At 35.0% G+C, this 19,686-nt stretch overlaps 2 protein-coding genes across 4 annotated transcripts in view; both read left to right on the top strand.

Moving 5' to 3' along the window:
* The window catches only part of RnrL (Ribonucleoside diphosphate reductase large subunit), a 93,769-nt gene extending 92,857 nt beyond the window's left edge, over positions 1–912 (top strand). For both annotated transcript variants that reach the window (XM_081990033.1, XM_081990034.1), the window contains exon 13: positions 543–912. The gene's annotated coding sequence lies outside the window, so the exon portion shown is untranslated. The remainder of the gene's footprint in view (positions 1–542) is intronic.
* A 417-nt stretch (positions 913–1,329) lies between these two features.
* SMC3 (structural maintenance of chromosomes 3) lies at positions 1,330–19,466 on the top strand. 2 transcript variants are annotated; one of them, XM_081990031.1, is made up of 16 exons: positions 1,330–1,479; positions 2,977–3,043; positions 3,094–3,208; positions 5,001–5,140; positions 6,266–6,424; positions 6,489–6,782; positions 8,995–9,449; positions 9,501–9,731; positions 10,797–10,948; positions 11,001–11,254; positions 13,746–13,896; positions 13,952–14,194; positions 14,248–14,582; positions 16,675–17,162; positions 18,365–18,573; positions 18,931–19,466. In XM_081990031.1, exons 2-16 carry the CDS (start codon positions 3,029–3,031, stop codon positions 19,299–19,301), a joined length of 3,612 nt encoding a protein of 1,203 aa, XP_081846157.1. In that variant the 5' UTR covers positions 1,330–1,479; positions 2,977–3,028; the 3' UTR covers positions 19,302–19,466. The 2 variants fall into 2 exon arrangements, with proteins under 2 accessions (XP_081846157.1, XP_081846158.1); XM_081990032.1 differs by having other exon boundaries at positions 1,344–1,487.
* Positions 19,467–19,686: the final 220 nt, after the last annotated feature.

Genomic DNA, 19,686 nt, shown 5'->3' with positions numbered 1-19,686 from the left:
GTCATTTTAGCCAACTTTCAACTGCTGACAATCCTGGTTGGCGACAATCTGTTGGAAGTGACTGCGCATTGTTTGGTAACACTGTCAAAAATGGTTTGTTTGACAATATAGAAACATTGTCAAAAACTGCCATTCCTTTTGTCAAAAGTATTACTGTGACAATGAAAGAAAATGGTTTTAAATGTAAAATTTAAGTAAATAAAAAATGTTTTTTTTACTAAAAGCCTAAACTGGCTATTATAATATTGAAACATTAACAAAACTGTCATTTCTGACATTTAAAAATCAACGTTTGGCGCAAGTAAAGAAAATAGAGGACAACATCATTTTAACCTGAAAAAGTGATTTTTTTGGTTCCACAATCAAAATACAAGGTAATCAAAAGGTTGACATATGTCAGTTTTGACAGCAGACTCTGACGACTTAAGAAAGAGAGTTAGCTATTGAGTAGAATTATAAACAATCACCTTGTACCTAGCAAAACCTTATTATTTATTGATCACTTATCATATGGTGGTTACTATTTCTATTTAAAATTTCAGATTTGTTATAAATTTTTGGGAGAAACAGAGGTTATTGAGACACCCTGTATAGCAGATAAGACTGGTAACGTTTTTACATCCAGTCATCACTATTAGGTCTATATTTTATTTTTTATACAATAAGAATTTATTTTCTATATTAGATAATGTTGTAGGGATAATACAATTATTGTATCTGTGTTCGATTTTTTTAAAACGACTTTTAGTCTCGATGCAGAATTATTTATATGTTTTTTAGTTTAAAAACATGTTTTGAATTTAAAAAGCCAATTTGAGACTGTACTTTAATTTAATTTATACTTATTGTTTTAGTTTGTGTTTTTTTAGCACCAGTAATTTTCTACTAAATAAATGAAAATTTTTACATACAGTTATTGTTTTGTTATTATTTTCTCTAAACTTGATAAAATAACGACAAAATGTATTATTCCTTTCTTTTCCTATTTCCTAAGCAGATTAATCAATGAGACGCTAGTTGCTAAATTACTCGCCAGAGATTACTTTTTCTCCGAGGATGTCAAAATCTTTGAGAATTGGGTTGATGACGGAGTGCATCCGAGCATCCACTGTGACGTCACGGGTCAATCACTCTTCAGAAATACTGTTTTCAAGTGTGGAATGGAAATTCAACATTAATAATTTTAAGGTCGTTACTTTCATTTCACTACTTCAGGATATAAGATCCAAAAATGTCTACAGTTATTAAACAAGAAGTAAAAAGAACAAGTATCAGCAGGTCATGTGACCTTTTCAATCAACGTCGTACTGTCATACCTCAAAAACAATTGCTAATGATAATTGACAAATGACAATGGCCAATTTGTAAACATTTGCTTTGGCACTTGGCGTCCTTTTGATTTGATTTTTACTTGTGTTTTTAGGAATATTCTTGCAATTTGGTGTTTATTCTCTAATGTGAGCAGCCCCATAAGTGTTGGTGTGTTGGTGAGTTTAGTTCCTTAGTAGAAACACTAGCTTTTGTATGGTTTCAATGTTGCCCAAGTGTAACCTGCGTTCAAGCTTGTTTTAGATAGGAATGAATAGATTACAGACACAGCAAACTAAAGAATATCTCTTTCTTTACACTATAATTGTGGATTTACTTATTTTCAATAGTAGCCAATGAGCCATCAATATTTAACCCAACCTAACCTAAAGAAAAATGAAGCTGGGTTTCCAGGGTTCGAAGTAGAGAACCTGTGGGTTTCAGCATAAAGTAGATGTTAGATAAACCTCTTTCTTAAAGCAACATTCTAGTCAAAATACATCAAGCCAAGCTTAAGTTCAACATGGTTTAGACTGTGACAAAACAGGTAAAAAAAGTCACAGTCTGAATTTCACACCTTGGTCGGTTTAGGCCCAGTTGTACAACAGTGGCTTTTGAACCTCTTTCAAGAGAAACATTACTTTGACTTAAACTGTCATTGTACAACGAGGCCTTAAAGTGCATGCGTCCTCCTTATTTTTAAAAATACAGAGTTGTTCTGATTCATTGTAATGCCCAGTAATTTTTAATTATTCCCAATAACAGGGACACCCTGTATGTTTTTGTATTTTCAGATTCTACATCAAATTCTAGACATATTTTGCATGACATTTTATTAATATCATATACATCCCTATTAGGATCTGTTTCTGAGATATTTACCATTCTATGTGAAATTTGATATTTTCAATCTCCAAAACAATTTTAATTACACACATATCAGGAAAGGTTTTTTTTTTTGCTTTTTTGGTGTTTCTTCATGTTAAATCAGATTTGTTCTAGAGTGGATACAAAAAAACATCAAAATATATGATACAGGGTGGTCACAAAATCAGTTCTAAAGGACAAAAAGTCTAGTTTTTCAAATGAAACACTCTTTATCTTTATAATTTTGTCTGATTATTCAAAATTAAGGTAAGTTTGTTGTACCGTTTGGCCGCTAGAGGCCGTCAAATTTAACTAATTTTTTTATCACTTTTTTTGGTGTTTTCTCTTGTTAAATCTTTAATAAACTTGCTTATTTGTACTACTTTTGGTAGAGTTTTATACGTCAATGGATAGCCAATGAAATGAGCTTTCTAAAAGTATCTCACCTGGGATTGTATAATGATAAGTTTGGCTTGCTTTTTTATGAGTTTGAACATCGAAAAATACGCAGGTTTTAACAATGAAGGCAGTTTAATAACACTCAACAATCAAGGTGCACAGAACAGTCAGAAAATTAAAATAATTAAAACAAACATAAAGTTCTTATCTTATTTTACTTCAAATTTTCTTTAATTCTTTTTTTACTTTACTTCTAATAATAAAATCTTCTTTTTATGTTTTCTGACTTTCAAGTTAGCTCAACAGCTAAATAAATACAATATTTTGGCTTTTTGCGTGCTCATTACCAAGATACTCTATAAACTCATTGCTAATATATGTATTTTGTTTATATTGTTGCAGACACTTGAAGTAACCTTAACATTGGATGTTGTAAAGACCCACTCAACTCAGAATGTACATTAAACAGGTAATTATAATTAATTGGACTTCTACTGGTTATTAATAAGCAAACTTCAGGTTATCATACAAGGATTTAAAAGTTATCGCGATCAGACTGTTGTCGAGCCTTTCGATAAACGTCACAATGTGGTGGTGGGACGAAATGGTTCCGGCAAGAGTAACTTCTTCTACGGTGAGTGATTCAACCACTGAAATATTTACTCATTGTTTTGCTTTGTTTGGGTTATTTATTCTGAACTGTTTCAAATCTGGATTAGGACCATTTGCACGATAATTTGTACATAGTCTTGTAAATCAGTATAGAGCAATACTTATCCCATCCATGCAGATGGCTCCAAACAGTTCCTGAACGGTTCATTATTATGATCCCAGAAAAAGCTAGTAGCTTTGTTTGAGTTATTGATTCTGAACTGATTGGCATTAGTGTTTAGACCAACGAGGTTATTGTCATGATTATTATCATCCTGAAGATGAGATTTACTCAAATCTCCCTCACCTCCTAGTTGCATGATAATATCATCATAACTGGCATCAGATTCACCCTGACCATTCATTTTAATAATCTAGTAAATAAAGAAAATTTAAATAAATAAGCTTGAATAAAAATTCTATAATAGGGATGCCAAGTTATTTTTAAGGTAAATAACTAAACCTATCTAATTTACTTTCTACCTAAAAATCCTGCTTCTAAATATATCATTGAAACTACAAATGTCTTTAATACAAAAAATTACAAACTACTTACAACTAATACTCTTCGTCAAAAAGTCCAAATTGTCCAAAATAAACCGTCAGTTGACCAATCTTCTTCTTTTCCGTTGAGGTGGATTTTCAACTGCAAAGGCTGTATCTCGGTAACAGCCGGGAGGCCTCCTCGGTTATCGATTTAACCTCTTCTGGAATAGGTCCTCTATCACAATCTGCTCCATGTCATAACGTGGACTAGACGGTACAATTGCTGGTAGCACTCGGTATTACACCCAGTAACTTCCGTTCCGGAAGGAAAAAGCTTTCTAAGATCCCCTGATCTTCAATAGTCTGATTTTTGCTCGAATTTTTTAGAAAACTGACTTTGCAGCTCTCATTAAAAGTCTCTCTTGACAATCAACAACCAGAAACAAAAAAAACCTTTTTTCCCACCTTCTACCTCCACGTACCACCTTTTTCACCTCCTTTGAAGTTCATCAAGTAATACTTAATCTTAACATACAATCCTACTAAAACTAACTATAATGGTAAACACTTGACATCCCTACAAAAATGTACCTTTTCTATAAATTAAATAAATAAATTTTCTTTATTTTCTTGAAAAAAAAATCCTTATTTTCAAGACAATATAATACTAAAAGAGAGTAATTATTACCCTAGTAAATAACTTTGTCACATTGTTGTCAGCAGCGCCACGATGGAGCTCTGGTAAAACTAACTAAAAGCAATACATGAAAACTGCTTTACCGGCACACAACAATCAGTGACAAACCGTTTGTTTAAACTGAAATTTGAAGGAGGGTCCTTAGGAAGGATTTTTCAGGAACATGACATAATGCATGTCAACTTATTTTTTGATGGGCTGATTTAATACTGGACCACCCTTTGCCTGCACTTTATTTAATATGATTGTCAACAAACCAATTTTATGATCAACTTTTACTTGTCTGTGCAATAATCTTCAAGACGTTTTTGTTTTAAATTTTCAAATGTGACGTAAATGCCACAAAACGACAAGTGACGTATTTTGGGGTCAGTGTTTTCAGTGGCGCCGCCACGTTTCTCTGGACGAACTAGAACCTTTCAGCCAACTTGTTCATATACTTCGACCACTCCCTTTTAGTATTATATCATCCTCATTAGTTTGTACTACTATTTGCAGGATGATTTGTAGATATGTAAATCAATACACAGCAATACTTGCATCAATCATGAACCCGAATAAAGCTCTTACTGATTTGTTTGTCCGTTTATAGCTATACAGTTTGTGCTAAGCGATGAGTACGCTCATCTTAAAGCTGAACAGAGACAGTCCCTGCTTCATGAAGGAACTGGACCCAGAATTGTCAGCGCTTATGTCGAGATTATATTCGACAATTCTGATGCTCGTGTACCTGTAAGTATTTGGATTTTGTTAATTATTCTGTCTTTGTTTGTGTGTTTAGAGATTGGCCAAGGTAATTTTGTTCACCAAGACTAGGGAAAATGGTAAATTATCGAAATTTTTTTTTTACAAAGTATATTCTCTGAATTTTGAATATTTCTTCTTAATTAATTTCCCAGACAATTCCACTCATGTACAAAAAATGCCATTATACGTCATCAAAACACGGTTTGCTATCGGCTAATAAGGAAGGAAGAGAGTTTGCTAGCGGATAAAAAAATCGGATAAATTTTGCTGTTGATTTCATCGTTTCCACGGATTTTTACTACACTTCTATTGTTGCATGTCTCACCTTGAGATTTTTGCTGGCACTGTCAATTTTGATTTTTCTTCGTATTGTTTTGGTTATGGCTCGCTTCGGATAGAGTTCTACTGCAGAAAATCAAAAGAACCAGAAAAATGTATTTCTGCCAGTTCAAGGCAGTCGCAGTCTTATTATATTATTGATTATATTCATGGAATTGTCTTATCAAATACCATTCGAGCTCAGATTTTGAACAGGATAATTTTTCCGCTTGTCTTCTCACACTTTCTTTATGGTACAAAACTCGACCTGTTTGGCGAAATCCATTTACTACTTAGTTACAACAGGTCTCGTGCAGTTACACCAAAAACAAAGTGCTCTAAGACAAGCACAAAAATTATCCGGATAAATCTGAGCTTTTATGGTATTGCCCCCGAATATTTTTTTATTTGTCATTTGTGAAAATGCTTGTTTTTTACCTTAAACCGTCACAGACCGAAAAACTTTCAGTTTTTTAGACTCTAAAATACCTTTTCCACGTGGAAAAGCTTGAAAATTACATTCAAATCAACGTTAGCACTGTGATTTTTTTGCATTTAAATATATCAAGAGCAAAAAAAAACATATGTTCCATATTTTTCCAAGTACTACTAATTACCATAAAACAAAAATTTCTTAGACAAGCCTATTCAAACCTTTTTGTTTGTTTTATCTCTTTCTGGACAAAAAATTAACGTCATATTTGTAACAAGCCTATAATATAAATAATAAAAATGTGTGCATTTTATTTTCTATAAATAAAACATGTTATTAGTGAGTTTTTTTTTTGGTAGATTGAGCATGAAGAAATCTACTTGCGACGCGTAATCGGGGCACGCAAAGACCAGTACTTTCTGAATAAAAAAGCGGTCCCTCGAAGCGAAATTATGAATTTGCTCGAATCCGCTGGATTTTCTAGCTCCAACCCTTACTACATTGTAAAACAGGGCAAGGTACCAGTTACACTGTTTTTTAAATCACACACACACACACACACTAAATCGGTTTGACGTTTAGATCTTGCAAATGGCCACTGCCCCAGATACTCATCGGCTAAAATTGTTGAGAGAAGTGGCCGGGACGAGGGTTTTCGACGAGCGCAAAGCCGAGTCTCTTGTATTATTTAAGGACACTGAAGGAAAAATCGAAAAAATCAAGGAATTTCTCACGACTATTGAGGAACGATTATCGACCCTGGAAGAGGAGAAAGAGGAACTGAAACAGTATCAGTTGCACGACAAAAATCGACGCGCTCTCGAGTACATCATTCATGAGGTGGAATTGACTGAGAACAAAAAGAAATTAATTGAAGTAAGTTGAATTGGATTTTTTATTAAATCAGGTAATTTTTGTTTGTTGTCAAGGGTGGGAACTTTTCAGTTCTTGTTCTTTATTTAAAAACTTTTGTTTTTCAATATTTTTAAGTTTTAATGGATATTGTAAAAAAAAATTGTATTACAATTCCTAGTTAAATTTAGAAACTTTTCTATCGTTTTCAAATAAGTAATTTGCAACTAGATTTGATATAATACTCGTTATTCTTTTCCAAAAAAAAAAAAATCTCAATTGGTGGCAAATTAAAAGACAAAACATTTTACAAATTGCACAAGGAATTGCAGGAAAATATGTTTATAATTCATTGGCATATTACAAAAAGGTTCAGGGTGGTAAAAGAAAGCATAAGTACAAAAATAACACCCTGTACAGGGTAATAAGCCGTGCTCACAGCTGATCTTTGGAGAATAGTCTGTGTAGAGTTTCGTGCATAAAATATTCAGAAAATTAGTAGGAATTTATTTTTGGATAAAATGTTACGAGAATCATGAGAAAAAAATGTTAAATGCATATCAAAGCAACAATGGAATTTGGATGCAAAGTAGATGTGTTTAGAGGAAGCACACTGCAAGTAGTTTTTACAGCTCCATGGAGCCAAATTTGACAGTTCGGAAGTGATGAATACTTTAATAGTTTGCTTGCTTCATTGTCATAACTATCAAAAATCGCCAGCGGACTATAAAAGTATAAAATGCCAAATAAATTTGTTTCTTTGAGGAATTGCACTGTAAGTTGTGTTTACAGCCTTATGAAGCCAAATTTGACAGTTGGAACGTTAAGGAACAGTCTAATACTTTGCTTGCGTCACGTGACGTCTGTCATAACTGTCAAAACCCACTCAGCAATGACATGAGATTATAAAAGTAGAAATATTTGCTAATTTGAGGAATTACTTTGGAAATTGTGTTTAAAGCTCTATGGAGCTAAAATTTTTATATTTGGGACGTTAAGGAACACTGTAATATTTTGCTTGCGTCACGTGACAGCTGTCATAAGTGTCAAAACCCACTCAGCGATGACGTGAGATTATAAAAGTAGAAATATTTGCTAATTTGAGGAATTACTCTGTAAATTGTGTTTAAAGCACTATGGAGCTAAAATTTGACAGTTGGGACGTTAAGAATCACTGTAATATTTTGCTTTCGTCACGTGACAGCTGTCATAACTGTCAAAACCCACTCACCAATGCCGTGAGAGTATAAAATTTGAAATATTTGCTAATTTGAGGAATTACACTGGAAATTGTGTTTAAAGCTCCATGGAGCTAAATTTGACAGTCGGTACATTAACAAACACTTTAATACTTTGCTTGCGTCATTTGACAGCGTTTATAACTGTCAAAACTCACTCATCAGTGACTTGAAAGTATCAAATGCCAAGTAAATGTGTTTCTTTGAGGAATTGCACTGTAAGTTGTGTTTACAGTTCCATGAAGCCTAGATTTGACAGTTGGGACGTTAAGGAACACTTTAATACTCTGCTTGCATTACGTGATTATCATAACTGTCAAAACCCAAAAAAGAAAACAACCAAAAACCTGCCGATTGGCAGAAATTAAAACTGTCACTTTGATAACTCTACGTTTTGACTGGAGAAGAGTTTGACAGTTGTACTGTCAAGGATAGTTGTCACGTAAGCTAGGACAGTTTTAAATCTGATGGTTACGTCACAACTGTCAAAAACCTGCCTAACTACAAACCTAACCTATAAAGTCCATTTCGTCTTTGATATTTTTTCCGCGTTCCGGTTGTGGCGCAGTGGTCACGTGACATTCAGACTATTTTGATTGTTACGTCTCAAACTGTCAAAAATCCGTCCAATAGGATGTAAAGTTTATTTCGTCTTTGATAATTCCAGAGAAACTTCAACATCACATCTGATAACTCCACCGTTTCAACTGAAGCAAAATTTGGCAGTTGTGACGTCAAGAATAGTTGTCACGTGAACTTAGGACACTTTGAAATCTGATAGTTACGTCACAACTGCCTCTTATACCACCATTTTGACAGTTGCATAATGATGTACGAACTTTTTTGACCGTAAAATCTTTATATTTACACCAGTTATGTACAACTTTTACACTTATCTTATTAAGATCAAAGTAAATGTTTTTTTTGTAATTTCAAAAATTAAAAAGTTGTAAAATCTATTCCTTTTTGTTATTTTGAAATCTTCTATACAATTTCAGTTGGAACGCCAAAGAGATCAGTCAGGATCAGAGCAAAAAGAACTGGCCTCAAATTTAAAATCCGCCCAAGAAACCATTAAAACGTTAGCCAAGAAAATAAAAGAAATGAAAAAGGAACTGACGTCTCTGAAGGAGGAACGGGACATTCTGAGCAACGATCATCAACATCTGATTAAGGAAAAAACGAAATTGGATTTTAACATCAAAGATTTGTCCGAAGAGCTACAAGGCGACAACAAATCGAAAGAACGGGCCGAAAACGAGCTGGCTCGACTCACACAAACAATCAAAGAAAAGGAAGCAGAACTGGAGAAGATTAAGCCGTTGTACGAGGAGAAGAAAGCGCGCGAAGAGGAGTGTACTAGAGAACTAGCTCTAAAAGAACAAAAAAGGAAGGAACTATACGCCAAACAAGGACGTGGAAGTCACTTTAAATCGAAAGAAGATCGGGACAGGTTTTGTTTTTTCCGATTTCAGTGAGGGAGGAATCTAACGCAACTTTGCAGGTGGATTCAGAACGAGCTCAAGTCGCTGAACAAACAAATCAAAGACAAGAAGGATCATAAGGACAAACTGGAAGCTGATTTGAAGAGAGACGCCCAGAAAACTGTAGAATTGATGAAGAAAATCGAGGAGCAGTCTCAGGAATTGGAACGGCAGAAGGATTACATTGATGATTACAACAAACAGTGCTACGAGTTGAAAAAGAGCAAGGACCAACATCAAGCAACTAGAAAGTAAGTTTTTGTTTTTGAAATTTTACAAAATAGCAATTGGATTGTCGAAAAATCAAGGTTCTGCATTGTTTAGAATGTGATTATTTCCGGATTTGTGGTCTAATCGAGCTGAATTTTTAGCTGCACAGTCTGAACTACTTTTCCGTTTTCGACAGCTCAAAATATGTGTCAAACAAACAGCCAACTGTCAAAATAACACTCAAGAACCTATAAAATGCAATTCAGTTGATTTTTACACATTTTCAATCTTGGAAGTACGTTTTTCTAGTTTTATAGCTTTATACGACGGATTTTAACAGTGGCTATGTTTATGACAGTTTAAAATACCTGTAAAGCAAACTATTGGATGTTCCAACTGTCAAAATAGGATTCATAAACGTATAAAATGGACGTTAGTTGATGTTGACTCATTTACAATCTTCTAGGTACATTTTTCTAGTTTTGCAGCTTTATGGGATATCTGGATAGTTGAAACGTTCCCAACAGTAAAAAATACATATAAACCAAACAGCAACAAAATAACACTCAAGAACCTATAAAATGCAATTCAGGATTTTTACTAATTTTCAATCTTGTGAAAGTGCATTTTTTTAGTTTTATAGCTTTATGGGACGGATTTTGACAGTTGAAACGTCCACGACAGTATAAAATACGTATAAAACAAAGAGCAAACTGTCATAACTGTCAAAATAACACTCAAGAACCTATAAAATGCAATTCAGTTGATTTTCACTAGTTTTCAATTTTGTGAAAGTACGTTTTTCTAGTTTTGTAGCTTTATGGGACGGATTTGACAGTTGTCACGTTTTAAGTTCAAAGTACGTGTCAAACAAACAGACAAATGTCACATCAGAAAAAAAATGTGACAACAACCTGTTGAATTTGACGCGAATAATTGACACTAGTGACGTTCGCTGACAAACTCCAGCCTTTACTAGTTGTTGCGCTCCCTAACGGCCGCTTCTGTATAGTTTTGAATGTGAATTATGCTGACTTTGCTGTTTGGAGACATTCAAACTAATTTTACATTTTATGTTTTGCTGCAATGTTAAAACTGTTTTTTAGCGAGTTGTGGCGTAAAGAGAACAACGTCCAAACGAATCTTTCTTCGCTGAAAGAGGATTTGGGTAAAGCCGATCAGCAACTGAGATCGATGGTGGGCAAACCCATTTTGAACGGCCGAGACAGCGTCAGGAAAGTGTTGGACACTTTTATAGGTTAGGTTCACTTTATTGTTCGGCGCGTTTAAACTGTCACGGCTATTTTCAGCTCGAGGTGGCAAAGATGCCGATATAGTAAAAGGATTTTACGGCCCGGTTATCGAAAATTTCGAGTGCGAGAAAAGTATTTACATTGCCGTAGAGGTGACTGCCGGCAATCGGTTGTTTCATCACGTGATTGAAAATGACAGGATCGGGACAATGATTATGAAAGAAATGAATAAGCAAAAATTGCCGGGTGAGGTCACTTTCATGCCTTTGAATCGGCTGAATGTACGCGAACAGGATTATCCTAACGATCCGGTAAGTTTTTGTGATTTTACTAGAATTGTTTTTGTGCAATATTTCAAGTGTTACGTGCAAGACATTAATTGCATTTTTACAGCAAATTGTATTGTGAATAATCCAGTTCAGAGAAAATTTGTTATTTCAAATTCATAATTTTTTCAATGTCGTTTACTAATGTCAAAAGACATTTTGACTTAACCAAACGACGAAATGTGACAACGTATCAGCAACATCTTTTGGATATGTTGTTCTAAATTGTATTTTCTATAATTCGCATCAAAAATGGCGTTAATAACTCTACTGGTTACTAAAATATCGTAATTTAAGCCAAAATTTGTTCTCTAACTAAGAATTGTCAAATTGAATACATTGATACTAAGAAAACTGGTGAAGAAATCCAGTGAGATTAGTGAATTTTGGATTTGTTATTCTGCCTTTCTATTCTGCATTGTATTTTCTATAATTCGCATCAAAAATGGCGTTAATAACTTTACTGGTTACTAAAATATCCTAATTTAAGCCAAAACTTATTCTCTAACTATAAATTCTAAAATTGAACACATTGACACTAAGAAAACTGGTGAAGAAATCCAGTGAGGTTAGTGAATTGTGGTTTTGTTATTCTGCATTGTATTTTCTATAATTCACATCAAAAATGGCGTTATTAACTCAACTGGTTATTAAAATATTCTAAACTAAAATTGAAAAATGTTTCTAGCCAAAACAAAAACTGAATTTTTAGCTGAAGATATATACAATTAACCGTTTTACATATACAGTGTGTCCCAAATTGGTTCTACATGTATTAGGATCTCTGTAACCGTAAGAGCTACAGAGTCGGTTAAATGGGGAAAGTTTTAGAGAATTTTATGTGGTTTTTCTTTTTAGACTACTTTACTACTCCTAGACACTGTCTTGGAAGTTTTAGTTTTTTTTTTAACTACTCCAGGAGCATTTATGGGGTTTTAGGACAGTTTAAATAGCATATTGAAGGTTCCGGACTGCTTTTTGGAGGCATTTGGAAATCTTGGACGGTTCTAGAAATTATTGGAAGCTTTCAAACTGCTCTAGAATCGTTTTTAGACAGTTTTGAAAACTGTTGAAAGTTTCTAGATTAGTTGAAAAGCATTTGGAGGTTTTATAATGTTTCAAAAGCGTTTGGAAGCTTCTAGATACTGTTTTGGAAGCTTTTGGAGTTTCTAGAGTGTTTTGAAAGCTTTTGAAACCTTTTTAGACTACTTTAGGAGTATTTAAAAGGTTTTAGGACAGTTTAAAGAGCAGATTGAAGGTTCTGCACTGCTTTAGAGGCAACTGGAAACCTTAGATGGTTCTAGAAATTATTGGAAGCTTCTTCTTCTTACACTTTTTGGAATATTTCTTGTCATCATTTCAGATCTTTAGACATTGTCCAACCTTCTTAGAAAGTCTGAAACATTTCCAAGCCTTTAGGAAGGTTTTAGACCTGTTACAAAAGCTCTAGGCATATTTCAAAATTGCTAGACCTTTTGTAACATTTCTAGGCGTGTTTGAAGGTTTTTAGATTCTTTGCAACATTTATGGGCCTTTTGCCTATAAATTTAATCTGTTGAAAGTTTCTAGACTAGTTGAAAAGGATTTGGAAGCTTTTAGAATGTTTCAAAAGCGTTTGGAAGCTTCTAGATACTGTTTTGGAAGCTTTTGGAGTTTCTAGAGTGTTTTGAAAGCTTTTGAAACCTTTTTAGACTACTTTAGGAGTATTTAAAAGGTTTTAGGACAGTTTAAAGAGCAGATTGAAGGTTCTGCACTGCTTTAGAGGCAACTGGAAACCTTATATGGTTCTAGAAATGATTGGAAGCTTTTAAACTGCTCTAGAATCGCTTTTAGACTGTTTTGAAAACTATTGAAAGCTTCTAGACTAGTTGATAAGCATTTAGAAGCTTTTAGACTGTTCCTAACCCTTTTGGGAGCTTCTAAGTCGCCTCAGGGGCATTTGAAAGCTTCTTCACACTGTTTTGGAAGCTTTTGAAATTTTATTAGACTACTTCAGTAGCATTTCGAAGGTTTTTTAATAGTATAAAGAGCATATTGAAAGTTCTGGACTGCTTTGGAGACATTTGGAAATCTTAGACGGTTCTAGAGATTGTTAAACTGTTCTAGAATCATATGGAAGCGTTTAGGCTGTGCCAAAGCCATTTGGAAGTTTCTATGCTGCTTTAGGAGCATTTAGAAGGTTAAAAAATTTGTATCATCCATATCTCTGTGTTCTACGTAAAAAAGTGCCTTAGTAATGTGTTAGTTTCAAAACTCTCTTTGGCTTTGTTAAAGAGTGTTTAAAATGCAGCCTCTGACGTTTTTCCAATTTTCCGGAAAAGGGAGAAAGATAATTTAATTTGAAAACCGGAAATAAGTTTCACATAAAATCCTCTCAAACTTTCCCCATTTAACCGACTCTGTAGTTCTTACGGTTACAGAGATCCCAATGTGGGACACACTGTATATGAATAGTATTTTAAGTAAATTATTGTAGGATGCAATTCCGATGGTGTCAAAACTACTCTACGAGAACAAATACGATAAAGCAATCAAGTATTTGTTTGGAAAAACCTTGATATGCAGACATTTGGACGCGGCCACTAAATTGGCTAGAAGTTCCGGTCTAGACTGCGTCACTTTAGACGGTAGAATTCCACCGTAATTAGCAAGCATTTAACAGTTAAAAACGAAACATTTTAGGCGATCAAGTATCGTCCAAAGGTTCCCTAACAGGCGGCTACTTTAACACGTCCAGGTCGAGATTGGAAATGCAGAAAAACCGCACCGAAACGATTTCGCAGATTCAACAGTGCGAAAAGGAGCTGCAATCGTTACGAAACGAGCTTACTCAAACCGAAGCGAACATCAATGCAATCGTAACCGATATGCAGAAAATTGAGACCAAAAACAGTAAAGCTAAAGTCATTTACGACAAAGTGAAAGGTGGTTGTCGAATGACATTTCTTCGAAACGTTGCGTAACCGTGTAGTTTTCAGTCGAGTTGCGCTTAATGAAGGAGGAACTGTCAAACATTGAAAAGTTCCGAGTGCCGAAAGAGCGCTCGTTGACGCAATGCAAGTCGAGCCTGGAAGCCATGCAGACGACGAAGGAGAATTTGGAGTCGGAACTGCACCAAGAGTTGTTGTCGTCTCTGTCTGTGGCTGATCAGCAACAGGTGGATTCGTTGAACGACGACATTCAAAGGCTGCAAAAGGAGAACAAGGAGGCGTTCAGTACTCGAATGAAATTGGAAGCCGAAAAGAATAAATTGGAGAATTTGCTGACTAACAATTTAATAAGGAGACGCGATGAAGTGTTGCACGCCTTACAGGTATGTTTTAGTGTTGTATACTTGTTTTTTTTCTTAATTTCTAACAGCGAATAACAATGGTTAGTAAAGGGTTATTTGAACTAACCAAAGAAAAATCAATGATTTTATGCAATGCATAGATAACGAACAGAAACAGTATATCTTGCGAAAAATCCTTCAAATAGTATGCTAATTGTTTTTTTCGATATTCACCCGATTATTTGTGTGATATTCTTCATGTCCAGTATTATAGGTTGGTAAAATTGCTGATCATTTCAGAAGTTGATTGAGTTGAAAAAGACAGTTGAACAATCCTCCATACATTGTCTAAATTTTAAATGAAATTCTCTGTTAGAAAATCCCTCATCAACCTGGACTGTTTTTGGGTTATTTTTAAAATTTCGCCATTTCGAAACGAAATTACAGATCTTAAAGCTACCAAAATGCTCTTTAACTAGTTTACAAGCTTTCAACAGATTTCAAAACAGTTTAAAAACTTTCAACAATTTCTAGAACCTCTAGAATTTCTAGAAGATTGCCAAATGTCTCCAAAGCAGTCCAGAACCTTCAATATGCTCTTTATACTATCGAAAAACCTTCCAAATGCTACTAAAGTTGTCTAAAAAAAATTCAAAATCTTCCAAAACAGTATCTAGAAGCTTCCAAATGTTTCTAAAGCAGCATAGAAACTTCCAAAAGGGTTAGGAGCAGTCTAAAACCTTCGAAATGCTCATCAACTAGATTTCTAACAGATTTCAAAGCTTTCAATAAATTCTGGAAGGGTCTAAGATTCCGAAATGTCTCTAAAGCAGTCCAGTACCTTCAATATGCTCTTTAAACTGTTCTAAAATCTTCTAAATGCTCCTGAAGTAGTCTCAAAAGATTTCAGAAGCTTCTAAATGCTCCTAAAGCAACATAGAAACTTCCAAAAGGCTTTGGCACAGTCTAAAAGCTTCCGTATGATTCTAGAGCAGTTTAAAAGCTTTCAACAATTTCTAGAACGGTCTAAGATTTCCAAATGTCTTCAGAACCTTCTAGTAGTCTAATAAACTTTCAAACGCTTCCAAAACAGTGTGAAGAAGCTTTCAAATGCCCCTGAGGCGACTTAGAAGCTTCCAAAAGGGTTAGGAACAGTCTAAAAGCTTCTAAATGCTTATCAACTAGTCTAGAAGCTTTCAATAGTTTTCAAAACAGTTTAAAAACCATTCTAGAGCAGTTTAAAAGAAATTATTATCCAATAATTTCTAGAACCATATAAGATTTCCAGTTGTCTCTAAAGCATTGCAGAACCTTCAATATGCTCTTTAAACTGTCCTAAAACCTTTAAATGCTCCTGAAGTAGTCTAAAAAGGTTTCAAAAGCTTTCAAAACACTTTAGAAACTCCAAAAGCTTCCAAACGCTTTTGGAACATTCTAAAAGCTTCCAAATCCTTTTCAACTAGTCTAGAAACTTTCAACAGATTAAATTTAGGCAAAAGGCTCCTAAATGTTGGAAAAAGTATAGAAATGTTGCAAACAATCTAAAAACCTTCAAACACGCCTAGAAATGTTACAAAAGGTCTAGCAATTTTGAAATATGCCTAGAGCTTTTGTAAGAGGTATAAAACCTTCCTAAAGGCTTGGAAATGTTTCAGACTTTCTAAGAAGGTTGGAAAAGGTCTAAAAACCTTAAAAAATTACTAGAAATATTTTGCAAAAAGTGTAAGAACCTTTAAAAACTAATAAATATTGGAGAATGTTGCAAAAGGTCTAAAAAAATTGCCTACTGCAAACTGTTGAATCTAGCCTTATCAGACTGTTAACACAGACAAAACTTGAAGAATAACAATCAGTAATATTATAATATTGATAAATTATTGGATCGAGATTTTTACTTTATAATAAAATAATATACATATTGGAAGCGATGGTTACACTGCATGCAAGTCAAAAAAGAAAATTTTAAAATTGGGGGCGGTTTTCCAGTGTAGAAATGATGCGTGCCTCGTTACCTAGGAGCCGTTTTTGTGTGATATAATTTTTACGTAGAAGGACCTTTTAGTTTTTTATTTAATACTACATTAACCTAAATTGTTAAATCGTGGCTCACGCTATATTTTAAATAATTTAACAGGAAATTTCTCTGGAGGACCGTAAACGGCAACTGATAAACTGCAAAAGCGAACTGGAGGAAATTGACAATAAAATCGAAAAAGTTAACAAAGAACTCAGCACGATCGAAACAAAACTGAAAGATATGGGTAAAAAGTTGAAACAGGAACAATCCGAGCTGGACAAATGGAAGCGAAACGAAAAAGACTGTCAAGACAAAATTGACGAGGACGCCAAACATTTAGAGAAGTACGCCTCGAAGCAGAACTTGCTCGAGGCGAAAATCCAGGAGAGCGTGGAAAAGATCAATCAATTAGGCGCGTTGCCGCCACAGGAATTGTACGACTATTACGTTAAAATGCCCTCGAAGGTGCTTTTTAAAGAACTCGAGAAAACTAACGCGCAATTAAAGAAGTTTAGTCACGTCAACAAGAAAGCTCTGGACCAGTTTATGAGTTTCTCCGACCAGAGAGAGAAGCTTCAAAAGAGATTGGAAGAACTGGAGAGAGGGTAAGTGTACTACTGAGTGGAATTTCTGTCCCAGGAGGAGTGGCAATGACGTCATATTGAAATGTCTTTGATGGTGATTTATAAAGCTTTGTTTTTGTTGAACTACACAGGTTTTTAAAGTGCCGTTTTTTTTAAAAAACTTCTTTTTTCTGTTACCGACAGATCAAGGAAAAGTTTCTGATATTACCTCGTATCAGTGCAGAAATGTGGTTTTTCTCTATGAATGAGAGTATCACTCCATGTGTGACATAAAACATACTAAAATACATACAATGCGTTGTAAATACAATGCAATGAATAGTTATTTATACAACAAGTGACTTAAACCATTTTTTATTCACAAAAAAAAACAATAATCACGTGCTTTTAGGTTTATTATATTTCGACTTTAAAAATCTCAAAAAATTAAGCTAGATATGTAAACAAAACAGTCACCTGACCTTAGAGAGTCAATTACAAGCTTAAAAAACGCTTTTAAACCTAAATTTGAGCCAAAAATCATGAAAATACCATTCGGAACGTACACAACAGTCACGTGGCCTTTGTAGACCAATTGTGAGCTTGAAAAGGTCTCTGCCAGATAAAAGTTAAGCTGGAACTGTAAACAAAACAACCACGTGACCCTAGAAGGTTAATTACAGCCTTGGGAAACACTTTTTAATCAAAATTTCAACTACCAACATGGAAATACCATACTCCACAGTCACGTGATATTTGTAGATTAATTTTAAACTTGAAAGGCCTTTGCTAAGTAAAGGTTAACCTAGAAACATAAAAAAACAGTCACGTGACCTTAGAAGGTCAATTACAAGCTTGGGAAACGCTTTTTAACTCAAATTATAGGTAAAAACCATGAAAATAACATACATAACAGTCACGTGACCTCTGTAGACCAATTGTAAGCTTGAAAAACCTCTGACAGGTAAAGATTAAGCTGGAAATGTATACGAAACAGTCACGTGACCTTAGAAGGCCAAATACAAGATTGAAAAGTCTTTGACAGGTACAGATTAATCAGCTGGGAATGTAAATAGAAAATAGGAACTAAATCAATAAATTCAAATTACAGCTGGAAAAAAATGAAAACTCGTAAATGACATACGCCAATTCACGTTTAATAGAAAAGGAACGACAATTACTACGTCACTGCCACTAGTCCTGGGACGGACTTGCTACATTTTTGGGTAACATGACGTTTATAGGAGAGCGAGTATTGAGGAGCTGATTGATGTGTTGGAGCATCGAAAAGTCGAGGCGATTCAGACGACTTTCAAACAAATTTCCAAGTATTTTACTGACGTTTTCAAAAAATTAGTGCCCGCCGGGAATGCTAAGTTGGTAATGAGGACCACCGACAGCGAGGACGGCCGTGATATTACCCCGCAGGATACGAACGCGGACGTGTTTGTTGGTAAGTTTATTGTTTTTATTGGTTGGTGATGGTTGGTTCAGTTCTGACTGTTCCCGCACACTTCTTCATTGGACGAAGATCAAATAATCAGCCAAGTGACAGCTGTCGAATTGAGTATAGTTATTGTCCTATGTTTGATTGACAGCTGTCAACAATTTCAGCTACATTCATGTACTACTTTTTAAGATATCAGTCATTAAACCTGATTAGTGTCCAAGTTATTGATATTTCTGTAGAAATATGTGTAAAATTCAAAATATTTTCAGTTTCAGCCAAGTGACAGCTGTCAAATTTAGCATAGGTTTGGCTGACAGCTACGGTATAAACGTAGTCATTGTTTTACGTTTTTCTTTCTAGGTATCGGAGTACGGATTTCGTTCACCAGCGCCGACGTCGAAATGAAAGAGATGAACCAATTGTCGGGCGGTCAAAAGTCGCTGGTGGCGCTGGGGCTGATATTCGCCATTCAAAAATGCGACCCCGCCCCATTCTACTTATTCGACGAAATCGATCAGGCTTTGGACGCGCAGCATCGTAAAGCGGTGGCCGACATGATCCACGAGTTGTCCTCCACCGCCCAATTCATCACCACCACGTTCCGTCCCGAGTTGCTCGAGCACGCGCACAAGTTTTACGGCGTCAAATTCCGGAACAAAGTCAGTCACGTTGAATGCGTCACTCGGGAGGTTGCCAGGGATTTCGTCGAGGATGACACCACGCACGGTTAAGAATTTAAAATTTCTTAAAAGGTTTTGTCGTTCGTATTGTAGGGCAACAGTTGCTGGATACAATTTTCCTAGACTGTTTAGCTACATAGATGTTTGGTTTTTTTTTTATTGATAATTATAAAAGTATTAATTTGTTACGTACGAAATAGAGTTTTCGTCCGTTAACTCGTTTGATTTGTGTTTTTAATGTACATGGGCCTAGTTACACTAGTAGACCGATTCCGATCGCCTAAATCCTCCAATTGCACTTTGTGCACATTTTGTTGTAAATGTGGGTGCGTGACCTGATAAGTTATCAGGTGCCGTAGTCACGTGATTGGTTTCGATTTTTGTCGGGGAAGCGTCGGTTTGTGGTCGTGTTTCTTTGTGTCAGGTGCCATGGGGC

The sequence above is a fragment of the Ips typographus genome, linkage group LG11 (assembly GCF_016097725.1).
Source record: "Ips typographus isolate SLU linkage group LG11, UJ_Ityp_2.0, whole genome shotgun sequence".
In the NCBI taxonomy this organism is placed as follows: Eukaryota; Metazoa; Arthropoda; class Insecta; order Coleoptera; family Curculionidae; genus Ips; species Ips typographus.
This window is presented reverse-complemented; position numbering and strand designations above follow the sequence as displayed.